General features: G+C 45.9%; 1 protein-coding gene across 3 annotated transcripts in view; it reads left to right on the top strand.

The window, feature by feature from the left end:
* The window catches only part of ETS1 (ETS proto-oncogene 1, transcription factor), a 64,910-nt gene extending 54,455 nt beyond the window's left edge, over positions 1 to 10,455 (top strand). For all 3 annotated transcript variants that reach the window (XM_039240262.1, XM_039240260.1, XM_039240261.1), the window contains 2 exons: positions 7,534 to 7,652; positions 9,134 to 10,455. In XM_039240262.1, the coding sequence (XP_039096193.1) occupies positions 7,534 to 7,652; positions 9,134 to 9,349 (335 nt within the window). In that variant the 3' untranslated portion in view covers positions 9,350 to 10,455. The remainder of the gene's footprint in view (positions 1 to 7,533; positions 7,653 to 9,133) is intronic.
* The last annotated feature ends 1,991 nt before the right edge of the window (positions 10,456 to 12,446 follow it).

Genomic DNA, 12,446 nt, shown 5'->3' with positions numbered 1-12,446 from the left:
TATATTTATTTCTTAATAACTGGGACTTAATTTATGTCTTTATAAAGTAGGGAAGAGCAGGGATAACTATTTCCATTTTAGCAATGGGAAAACTAAAGCCCAGAGAGGCTCAGTTAGTTGCGAAAGATCCTGCAGTGACTCAGGGAAGGTATTAGAATCAAAGTGCCATATGCTTGACCTCCCCACTTGAGGCATCCCATGGGCATATGTACTTTTTAATTTCGTAGGATACTATCCACTCTCTTCTTTCAGTTTTCCACCACCTGACACGTTTGTCTGTTTGTTTTTAATTTTTTGAAATTCTCCTTTCTTTTGGCCTAACGTGCCAGAGACATGGACTTGACATCAAAGGCTGGTTTTAATTGATTTGAGAGCTGTTTTCTAACTTGCTCCCATTGTTAAGTACTGGCTCTTTTAGCAATAAAGTTCGTGAAGTTATTGTCCATTATGTTCATGGAGTGTGGTTTTCAAGCCCCTGTCAGAGAGTGTTCTTTGTGGTTGTACATTGAATTATTAGAACTTATATCCCCAACTGCTGTCCTTGAGTTAATAGCCATTGATATAGGAACTTACTGACAGACCATGTGATTCGTTCAACCAAGGCATTGCTGGCTAGTGACAGAATGTACCATGTCTAGATCATGTTGGGGATGAGATGAGATCAGGTTGGGGTGGGGGGCAAAACATGGGCATAACGCAGAAGAAATGGGAAGAAGGTACCCTTTTGGACATAAAACCAAGCCAAAATATCAGTCAGTCTCTGCCCGTCCTTTTCTTTTAAAAATCTGCCTGCTGCTCTGATTGCCAAACAGTCCAGCAGTTATTCATCCTCAGGCAGAAGATGTCTGCCGCTTCAGGGGGAGTTTGGTCCAGGGGGCAAGAAACTAACCGTCAGGGTGTTTCCTGGTCGTCATGCAATTTCATTTCGTAAGGACTTAATGGAAATAGAGAGATTCTGGAATCTTTTGTGAATGATAGCTTAGAAGGGGGTTGACAGGAAGGGCGTGATAGCTTAGACTCTGGGGTCACCCCCTCTACTGCCAGAGGTGGGCACCTTTACAGTAGCAGGAGAGGAAGATAGGCTTGTGAACAGATGGGTCATTTCTGGATTTGAGGGTTCTGTTTTTGCCATCATCGTTTGGCTGTGGGTAGAGACACCTGGGTGGAAGGGAGGGGCCAGTCAGGCCCGTTCCTCTGTTTTAGGACCACCTGCCAGATGTGTGTTCTTAGGGCAGAGTCTGCCCTTTTGCAAGGGTGACCAACCATGAGAGTTTCATAGGTTAAAATAAACGTGGTGTCCTGCCCATACTGAGGTATTTGATTTGACTTTTAGAGTCAAGCTGAAGAGATTAACTTCTCAAAGTAGCAGATTAATCCCCAAAGGGCAGGCGGTGTGGTCGTTTTTATTTTGGGGAACATGTTGATGAAACAGCCTGGGAGTCGCTCATGTTGATTAGTCCCAGATCTGGTTTAATAGAGAGAAGCAGGTGGGGTAGCTTTTAAAATCCTTACCCCTTTCTTCAGAGGACGATTGTGTGAGCAGTAAAAGCCAGTAGATGTTCACCAAGCACTTGTCTGACATGTCGTACCTGCCTTCGAGAAAATAAGGTCAATAAGATGTAGTCCATGCGCACAGGGAGCTTAACAACTGAAGTCATTTAGCAGCAGGTTGCTCTTTGATTATTGGTATTTGCTGGTGAGGCACCATCTAGGCTTTGAATTCCAGCAGTGGAAAAGCACAGTTGTATGCCTTGGGGCATATATTCTAGTGGTGAGAGAGATGGGCATAGAGCAGATGGCCTTGGTATAAATACACCATAATGGAAGGCTACCAGACAGCACGACTGCTCTGGGCTGAGCTCTGTCTGCATGGAAATCAAGACTGATATGTCAGCCTCATGCTGGGGCACAAATAACAGGGTGAGACCTTGCAGTTGAAATGAAAAGGAAAAACTCAAGTCCAGCCCTGGGCCCTGTTCACTAACAGTGAGTCCATTGGGCAGACAGTCCCCAAGCCTAGAAAATGAGAAGAAGTCTACTGACAGATTGCCCAATGGAAGCCATTGTTACCAGAAGAATCATACTAAAATTTGGCACTAGCCCATTGCCATATATTTAAGTTGCTCACTTGTTGGCGAGCCTGGGTGGCTCAGGCAGTTAGGTGTATGACTTTGGCTCAGGTCATGATCTCGCAGTTCATGAGTTCGAGCCCCGCATCGGGCTCTGTGCTGACAGCTCAGAGCCTGGAGCCTGAAGCCAGCTTGGGATTCTGTGTCTCCCTCTCGCTCTGCCCCTCCCCCACTCACACTCTGTCTCTCTCTCTCTCTCTCTCAAAAACAAATAAACATTTAAAAATATTTAAGTTGCTCTCTTCTTAGGCTCAGAGTAAGGGAACAAGAGCAACAACAAAAATAGCAGGGGATTTTTAACAACCAACCCTCATCAAGATACGTGACGGGCCTTCAAGTTCCTAGACAAGGAAAAGGGACTTAAAGCGTCACCGGAAGGAGTAGGAAGCTGTACCTCAAAAAAATTAGATTGGCGCCTTGGATTTGAAGTTGCCTTGAGGGACCCCACCGGATCCTTCTGCTTCGAAGGTTGTATCACATTCTTCAGATCAGACTGTCGCTGTTGTACTAAGAACTTTCCTCTGGCCCAGAAGCTGAGAAGAACAAAGCAGTGAGAGGAACTGAGGAAATCCCCCTGCTCTAGCCAGCGAGGGAGCTGGGGGAAGGGGGGCGGTGCGGCCCCAGCAAGAGCGTGTGTGGTGCCCTCACTCCTGTGCTTCGTTGCCGAGAGACTTCCTTCTAACAGGGACCCCTCTGTTGTTGTGGCTGAGACTTTCTACTTGAGAAGCATAGTTTCCCAGTGATGCCACCGGATTCCTGATGTGTGACACCCCAGGGCAGCATGGTGAAGGATGCTGTTGACTGCCTTGGGGCCCCCAGACAGGGACATCATTGTGAGTCACGTTGAGTATGTGAACTCCCCCTTCCCATGACTGGCACTATTCTTAGCACCATCTTTTGCTCCCTGGGACAAAGGTCACTGGGAGCACTGTGGAGTTGGGTGGGTGGATGGGGCTGGGCCCAGGGTGAGAGGAGGTGCGGGGAGAAGGAGGAGGAGGCTTTACAGTTTTAGGATATGTTGGAGCAAGGGCAAAGGATGGGGCCCTGCGGCCCTGGAGATTTGGGCAGAGTTACACTGAGCAATACAGAAATGTCCTGTGGGAAAGTCTAACCAGGAGCGCTGGCCGCATCACTGCCTCAACAATTCTGGGGCCTCAGCAGTTCCCGTGGGCCTAGATGTGGATGCTACTGGCAGGGTAGCCAGGGTAGCCAGCATGCATTCCTAGAGCCACCTCCCTGTTGTGTGTCTCCCTCAGGTGGCCTTGCTGTCTCCTCCCAGACCTGAAATGAAGGTGACAGACACATGGTTGTGGAAGCAATCCTGTGTAAGTCTGGCCACTAGTCCAGCCAGGGCGCAAACCCACCCTGAAACCAGGCCTGACCTGGCGTTTCCAGCTGGAAGAAAAATCCACGTCCTTCCTCTTTACAGCTGCCTGCAACCAAAGGACAATTTGGGGGTCAGGAAACGGGAGGCCTCTTTAGGGGTTTCCTGTAGAGTCCTTTCGTTTGGTACCACCCGCAAGCCTTCTGAAGGGTGCACAGCCACTTCAGGAAAGCCACAGCGAGAGGGCTGTGTGTGCCTGCCAGCGCTGGATGGGCTTATAGGATCTTTCTTCCAGAAGCGAGGAAGGAGGCTTGAGCTGACATCACCCTATTTTGACTTTCTTGTTGTGATATGCTCACCAGAGACATTTCTTCTCATTCAAGCTCCTGTGCTTTTGTTAGGCATCTGGTCTACCTCTTTATGTGTACGTGCGCGTGCTCCCTCCCCCCCCCCCCCCCCCCTTTAGTATAAAGAGAAAAAAGAAGTTTGAGAGTGCCTCATCTATGACCTGGGCTCCAGGCTCCTAAATGTTTCAGGTTTATATTCCTTATGAACAGAGGGAAGTTCACAATGAGCAAAAGAAAAGATCCATGGATAAGAATATACCTTTTCCGCCACCCCACCCGGCTGATCTATGCAGACGGGGATCAAATACAGAGAAAGCTGCAGGAGGGATATAGAGCCCATGCCTTTGACATTTCAATTCAGGAAATGGCCCTGCCAGGAAAAACAGCATTAATAATTCTGTCTGACATCCCTGCTTCTGAGCTGGTTCCACTGACATGACTTAAACTCCCCCTTTGCACTTTCTGGCTGCCCCATCTCAAGGGCAAGGGACTGTGATGTGTTCTCTGGGACTTGGAATATGCTGGCGGCTCCCTGCCAATGACTAGGACTTGCCTGGGTAGAAGTAACCTAGTATGTCCCTCCTCCCCCTTCCTCAGCTTGGTGTGCCTAATCCTCCACTCCCCAAAGGCATGTTAAGATGAGTAGTGTGAAAGAGGTCTGAAGGTAATAGAGGGAGGGAGGAATAGCGATGTAACATTAGCCTAATAGTTACCAGAAGGGGGACTGACTCCCTGGGCTGGAAATATCACCTGTGAAGGTGAACACCAAGGTCACGAATGGTCAGATGGTCAGGAGAACCACTAGCCATCCAGTGTCTTGTGTCTGCTGTGAGATGCAAGGAAGAGATTTTTTTTTTAAATCTAGGTCTTCTTATCATGTGACTCACGTCAACTAGGCAGGCTGATGAGATGCCAGTCTCTGGGTTGTTTCTGTCTGATGACAAAGTAGTACCAAGGTGAAGGGGTTTGGAGTGTCAGACCACCTGGGTTCCATTCACGGCCATTTTACTTCTGAATGGCTTTGGACAAGGCCAGTGGACACAAGGCACACAGTGTATCAGTTTTCTCTGTTGTAAAACTGGTAAAAGCAAATTTGATAATAATAGTATCTATTCCCTGGAGTTATTTTAAGGAATACATGAGATCAGTATGAAGCAGCCCACATAGTATCGGTGCATAGTAGGTGTACAACAACTTATAGTTCTTGCTTGTAGTTTTCTCTGTCCAGGGTCTTGAAGCAACTCCTCTCTCTGTGTCCACATTGTGGGGGAGTGGCCCAGGAGAAGGCTGCAGACTCCAGGGCTCATTTACATAGCTATGGAGTAGTTGGCTTTCCCTTGTGATGTCTGTCTTCAAAATAATATTAAGACAATGGTGTCCTGTTGGGTGTATAGTCGTTCTGCATCTCTTCTGGAAATCTGTTCTTTTGCAAGGTTAGTGCAGTTGCTTTTTCTGAAGTTCTTCGCTACCAGAAATTCCGTAGCGTTTCTTAATAGAGGTTTGTGTACTTAACGCCTGCCCACCAGGATAGCTTCTCAACGGATTCCTCATATAATGTCGCATCTTGTCCTGTGAACCCAGCCACGCGGTGGTAGCCAGTAACTTTAACTCAACTCCCAAGAAATTTGCAAATGCGTCTGAGCTGTATACTAAATGGTGTTTTAACAGCAGAGAGAAACAGAAGAGGGTAAGGCTTTACTACCGTCATACTCTGGGCTGTTTCTTTGAATGTTACGTTATTTTGTAGGGCCCACTGAATCATTGTATTCTAGAACATGTGTCAGGTGTTTCTTGCAGGATGGTTTTAAAGAGCTCAAGGTGCATTCTTGGAAGGGCGAGGTAGAGCTGTTCCATCTTCTATGTTTAGCTTGGGCTATGCTGAGGACACCGAGACTTGCCCCAGCAGGTCATTCCTGTGGGGGGGGGGGGAAGGGGGCGGGGTAAGCCCTTTTTTGCTTGCTTGATGACAATCCATGCCAGTCGCTGTCTCCCTGGTAGTTGGAGGCTGAAGGGCTGGGCATTAGACCCAGCACCAGCATTTTCTCACTGTACCCTGGAGCAAAGTGACATCACTTTCTTGAGCATTTTTCTTTCTCTGCCTTAATAGGATGGAAATAGTAAGACCAGTTGTGCCTCGCCTATAGAAAGGATCAGGGAGTAGAGTTTAGGAGTAAGCAAAATGATGCATGCGAACATACCTTGTAGAAGTATAAGGTATAACAAGAGATTACCCTTCTAGATCATAAAGAACATTGCCTTTTTAGACTAAAATAGAACCTAAAGCTTGTTTCCTATTGGATCTCACTTTACTTTGGCTCAGACAAATCTGAAGCTCACATTAAGGATGAGAGCCTTAGAAAGTCAAGTTTTTCTGTATGAGTTAGAGTGTTCCTGGCTTCCTTCATCTGCATGAACTGGGCCTTTCCCAACCCTACTCTGTCCAGATGGCTTCTAAGATGGTGTTGTAAGTGTAGACATATAACAAACAGCAGAGAAGATTGAACCCATATTTGTTTCTCTGGCTACACCCATAAATTAGATAGGAATCACTGGCAGCGTTGTCATATCCGAATAGAAAGTGATCTTAAAAGGAAATCTATTAGCATAAGGCCTTCAGCATAAGATAAATTGACTATCATAGTATGTCTGGCTTTTTAGAACGGAGATCTTGGCAGTGTTGATGGCTAAGATAAGTGTACGTGCATGTGCGCATGCGCGTGTGTGTATGTGTGTGTGTGTGTGTGTGTGTGTAAGTTAGAATATACTATGAGGCCCCTGGGTGGCTCAGTCGGTTAAGCGTCTGACTTCAGCTCAGGTCATGATCTCACAGCTCGTGAGTTCAAGTCCTGTGTCAGGCTCTGTGCTGACAGCTCAGAGCCTGGAGCCTGCTTCGGATTCTGTGTCTCCTTCTCTCTCTGCCCCTCCCCAGCTGATGCTCTGTCTCTCTCTCTCTCTCCTTCAAAAATAAGTGAACATTAAAAAAAATTAAGTTAGAATATACTGAACCCATGAAGAATTTCTGAGACAGTCCTCACCGGACCTGTGATGATTTCCTGGGTGGCAGGCTAATCCCTTACAAAGTGATGATGTTCTCCTTGCATAGTCTGGGTGCCCGCCAGTGGCCTGGGGGGACAGGATGGTAGTGGAGAATATTATGACCTTAGGATGAAAGAAATTCTAAATTCTGTGTCCTTGTTAGATGACCCCAGGGTAGCAATCCTTGTCACTTAGAAGTCAGGGGCCAAAGGCTCTCTACTACAGAGAATTGTTTATGAGCTTTGGCTTTAGATTGGAACTGGCAAAGGTATGCCTTAGTTAATACCCTTGTTACTAATTAAGGCAAAAATAATGACTTGGTTCATGAGGGCACAGAAGATTATGCTGCCTTAGAATATCCCAGAGGACAGATCCAGTATTTTCTTCCTAGAGTTTGCATAGCAACAAAAATGGACTGCCCTTTAAGCCAATCAAGATGAGATTGATAAGACCATGGTATAGGGTGTGTGTGTTTTTTGTTTGTTTTTGTTTTGTTTTCATTTTTGATAGAGAGTTTTTCACCTTTCAGTCCATTTGAACTCACAGCACCTCTTCTGACATTTGTGTTATATGTTGCGTCTATTCTCTCCAGGCTGGATGGACTGGAGAGGAGGCAGGAGGGGCACGTATAAAGCAGATTCATTGCTGGAGGTGCTGAACGTCTGGTGTAATGTTTCACAATGCCTTGTGTTTCCAGGCAGTGGACCAATCCAGCTGTGGCAGTTTCTTCTGGAATTACTCACTGATAAATCCTGTCAGTCTTTTATCAGCTGGACAGGAGATGGCTGGGAATTCAAGCTTTCTGACCCAGATGAGGTAAGAAGGGGTCGACTTGTGAGTACTGTGTTGAGGTGGGGGAGGGTGAACTCTGAACAGTGGTTATGTGGGCTTGGATGACCTGTCCTAAGATTCCAGTCACTCCTCTACCCCTGAGTACTTGCATGACCTTGAGCCAGTTACATCACCTGCCTGAGCGTTAGTGGCATCATTTGGAAAATCAAGAAAATATCCACAATACCCGTTTGGTTTCCAGGATTCACAGATACAATGGGCCCGGAGTGCCTGGCACATAGCAGACCCCTCATAAATATAGCTTAGCACGTCTTCTGGCCCTGTGGCTCCGTGAATCTGGAAGGGGTCAGACAGGTCAAGAGGTCTTGGAAGATTACTAGAGTTTATTCATTCAATTCATTATTTTATTCAGCAAATGCGTATTGAGTGCTTGCTCTGCACCATGTGCAATTCTGAACATGAGAGAATCAAAGACACTGAACAAGAGAGAAGATAGCTCTGTTCTGGCAGACATGCGAAGATATGGTGCCCTGGTACAGAAAAAAATGCTTCCTGTGGATGAAAAACAGCTTAGCTCTGCTCCCCTCCCTCACATTAAATTTCATACTTTCAAAGCGAGAATATTCTACCAATAACATAAAGAAAGGAGAGTCAATAGTGTTGCTTGTCCTTTTTTTCCCTTTTTTTTTCTTCCTTTTTTTTTTACAAATAGTTTATTGTCAAATTAGTTTCCACATAACACCCAGTGCTCATCCCCACAAGTGCCCTCCTCCATGCCCATCCCCCCCTCCCCCCCACATCCATCAGTCCTCAGTTTTTGTCAGCATTCAAGAGTCTCTCATGGTTTGCCTCTCTCCCTTTCCCCCATTTCCCCCCTTCTTCTCCCGGTTGGTCCTCTGTTAAGTTCCTCCTAGTCCTCCTATACGTGTACACATATGATATTTGTCCTTCTCTGCCTGACTTATTTCGCTCAGCATAACACCCTCAAGGTCCATCCATGTAGCTTTTTTTCCCTTTTTTGTCAGTATCAGGTACCTTATCACATAGAGATACATTGTCAATTTCTTTTCTTTTTAAAAATTTTTTAACATTCAGTTTTTGAGAGACACAGAGAGAGCACAAGCAGGGGAGGCACAGAGAGAAAGAGAGATACAGAATCCAAAGCAGGCTCCAGGCTCTGAGCTGTCAGCACAGAGCCCGACACGGGACTCAAACTCATGAACTGCAAGATCATGACCTGAGCCAAAGTAGGATGCTTAACCGACTGAGCCACCCAGGTGCCCCTATTTTCATTGATTTAAAGAATCCACTTAATCACCATTCTCGCCCAGCTCTTGAAAATTGGAACTTAGAAGAGGCGGCTCAGAAAAAAGATCTTCCATGTGTGCGAATCTCTGTCCCATCTTGAACATCATGGGTCACCACGAATGGATTTAGAGGCATATAAGCATGCCTATTTGGAATATCCTGTAGGTGTTTACCCTTGTTTCATTTTTTAATTTCAGGTGGCCAGGAGATGGGGAAAAAGGAAAAACAAGCCTAAGATGAATTATGAGAAACTGAGCCGTGGCCTACGCTACTATTATGACAAAAACATCATCCACAAGACAGCGGGGAAACGCTACGTATACCGCTTTGTGTGTGACCTGCAGAGTCTCCTCGGGTACACGCCCGAGGAGCTCCATGCCATGCTGGACGTCAAGCCCGATGCCGACGAGTGATGGACACCAAAGGGGTCGGGGAAACTCTGCTGAGACATTTCGAAGAACAACCGCGTCGGTCGGACTCTTAATTTTTAAATGTCATTCTATTTTTAATTTTCCAGAACTCATTTTTTTACATTCAGGGGTGGGAGCTAAGTGGGCTGCAGCTATAATCAATTGTGCGCAGTTGGAAAAAGACAGCCAGGACGTGAGGGGCGGGGGTGGGGGGTGAGGAATTCTTGAGCAAATTTTCAGGAAAGAGAGAAGGGTCTTCTTAGAAGCTTGAAGCATCTGGCTTCAGGGAGGAGACTAATGTGTCCAATTATTGTTAAAAATCATCCATGAAAAAAATGCATCTTGAGCGGTGGACCTATTAGCAAAAGAAGTTGACACGTCAGGAGTCCTGAGACCCATGAAAGACAACTAATTTGCTTTTGTTTTTAGGTCTGGGAGGGCAAAGAAGAAGGAGATTGGATAAAACATTTGGTTTGGGGGATGCACTAAAAACCAAGGACTATTTACCTTTTACTCTTCTTTCGAAACAAAGATCGACTTCAGTGGGGAGGGGCCAAAACAGTTTTTGTGTTAAAAGTTTTATTTTATTAAATTTTGTGCCAGTATTTTTTTTCTTAAGAATCGTCTTAAGCTCTAAGGTGGTCTCAGTATTGCGGTTTCATGCAAGTTTGTTTTTATTTGCCGACTGAGGATTCTGTCACAGTGAAAGGAAACTGTTTATATAGACCCCACTGGAAACGCAAAGTGCTGTCACTCAGATCGGGGATCCCAAATTCACGTGACTTCTGTATGAAGGAAAAAAAAAAATAATGCTGATTTGGGGACAAGGGACCTGTGCATGTGAATTTCATCTGTATCTTAAAAAATTATCACATCCCTCTTCTTACTTGTCATTAGTGGATTCTCGGGGTTTGGACTTAACGTTGAGCTAAGAAGCATTAAGTCTTTGAACTGAATGTATTTTGCAGCCCTGGTTTTGGACCACAGTAAATGTAGGAGCACTGTTGAAGTCGTAGAATGGAGATCGAAGGAGGAAGATTGACTTGGTTCTTAATGGGTTCTATACCTGTAACATACATGACTTGGAATAAAAGCTGTGTGCATGGGCATTACCCCTCAGGTCTTTAGAATTAAGTCCTGAATGCATGTCATTCCATACCAACACTCTACACTTTCTCCTTTGTGTCTGATTTTCCTGGCATCCCACATTTATTGCTTACCCCACCCCACCCCCAGCCCGACCCTGTTACTCAGTAGAGAGAAATGTACAGCTTTCCAATTGGTGAGTGAAGGAGCAATGGCAGAGGTGACATGAATTCAAGAGCGTCTGAGAAAGCCATTTAGACGTACTGAGTTTGGGGAACAGTGGAGATCAGGATTGCATATAAATAAAATGTGGCTTGGCCGTCTTTGAGAGAAGTACAAGGCTTTCCTTTGAAGAGTCTGAGCTAGTTGAGTCAGATGTCAGGTGAGGCTGTGTATGCAGAGTGAATAGTGCAGATACTATGAGAGCCCTGTGTTTGGATCAGGGTAAGTGAAGGTTAATAATTGCAGAAGAGAGAAATGACTTGAAGGCAAAGGAAACATAAGAAAGGGAGCTTGGAAAATAAGGGGGTCTGTGAGATTCGAATATATTTTTTAGTTCCTTCAAAGTTTAAAGAGCAACTTAATCAGCTGGGGCAGTGGTGAAGGGCGGCCTGAAAATGTGTGGATTTTTTCGTGGGCCGGGGGTGGGGGGGGTGGGGGGAGGGAAGGGAAACCAACATCTAACCAGTGAGGAAAAGTGCCTAATACAATTGAACCCTGGCCCCCCACCATAGATGCCTGATTTAATTTTTTTAATGTTTATTTATTTTGTGAGAGAGAGGGACAGAGTGCAAGCAGGGGAGGGGAAGACACACACACACACACACACACACACACACACACACACACAATCTGAGGAGGCTCCAGGCTCTTCGAGATGTCAGCACAGAGCCCGACGCCAGGCTTGAACTCCCCAACTACAAGATCATGACCTGAGCCGAAGTCGGATGCTTAACCATCTGAGCCACCCAGGCGCCCCATGGATGCCTGATTTAAAAGGATGATGACAGAGAGACAGCTCTCGCAGACTTCAGTGGGAGAGGCAAAGAAACAGTTTAGGTGGGCTTCTCAGGGCTAGCCCTTCTTGGGCTCTGGCTGAGAAACTGGAAGTACTAACTACCTGCTAGTTTATCTTCGAGAAAGTGGATTGTTTATCCCCAGGTCCTCTTGCAGACGCTGAATGATCAGGAACTTAGCTCTGTGATTCATGCATTTCCTCATACTGATAAATCGGAGCATCCACTTGGAAAGCAAAAGCAGAATTGGCCCAGCTGTGTATTTTGATCTTCCGGATGCAGGTGCCTTAATGAAGCTCTGAAAATATTTTAGGAGCTGCTCAGGGAGTATTAGGCGGAACTGTTGGACTACATTGTTTTCTCTTAGGTTTTGTGATCTTTTTGGGGCACTGGCAAAGGGGTGTGTGTGTGTGTGTGTGTGTGTGTGTGCACGCGTGCGCACGCGCATGTGCATGTGCGCGCGTATGCATGTATGCATGTATGTGTGTGTGCCTGCAGACATGCAGAACTACAGCTGAGATAATGCCCGGGTTTTTCTGTTAGGTCTTTCCACATTTCAGTAATGAATGGGCAAGAGTAGAACCAAGCCAAGACATCAGCCATTGCTTTCTGTTTGCAACCAGGCTTAACATCACTTTTCTCCGTGTATCAACCTTTCCAATTAAATGTATGCTGAAAACTCCCCTTGTGTGAGTGTGTCTAAGTCCTGCAATCATTCCATAGCAGATAAGTGATAAGAAAGTGCCTCCTTATGCTCCTCACCCCGCTTGTTTGCTAAGATGCCTTTCGTTCGAGGTCGGCCGTTTTCAGTATTTATAGATAGTGTGCTAGTTAAGACAGCTTTGTCAATCTGGCCAGATGTTTTTTCTCTTTCTGTCCAGAGGCCAGAGACCATCCCAGGAAGAGTGGTGGGTGGTTTATACACTGGAAATGTAGCAGAATTGTTGCATTTATGCTTTTTCAAAACACATTAACTTCAGAGGAATGATGGGCAAATC

This window comes from Hyaena hyaena, unplaced genomic scaffold (genome assembly GCF_003009895.1).
Source record: "Hyaena hyaena isolate Hyena2069 unplaced genomic scaffold, ASM300989v1 scaffold_171, whole genome shotgun sequence".
In the NCBI taxonomy this organism is placed as follows: domain Eukaryota; kingdom Metazoa; phylum Chordata; class Mammalia; order Carnivora; family Hyaenidae; genus Hyaena; species Hyaena hyaena.
This window is presented reverse-complemented; position numbering and strand designations above follow the sequence as displayed.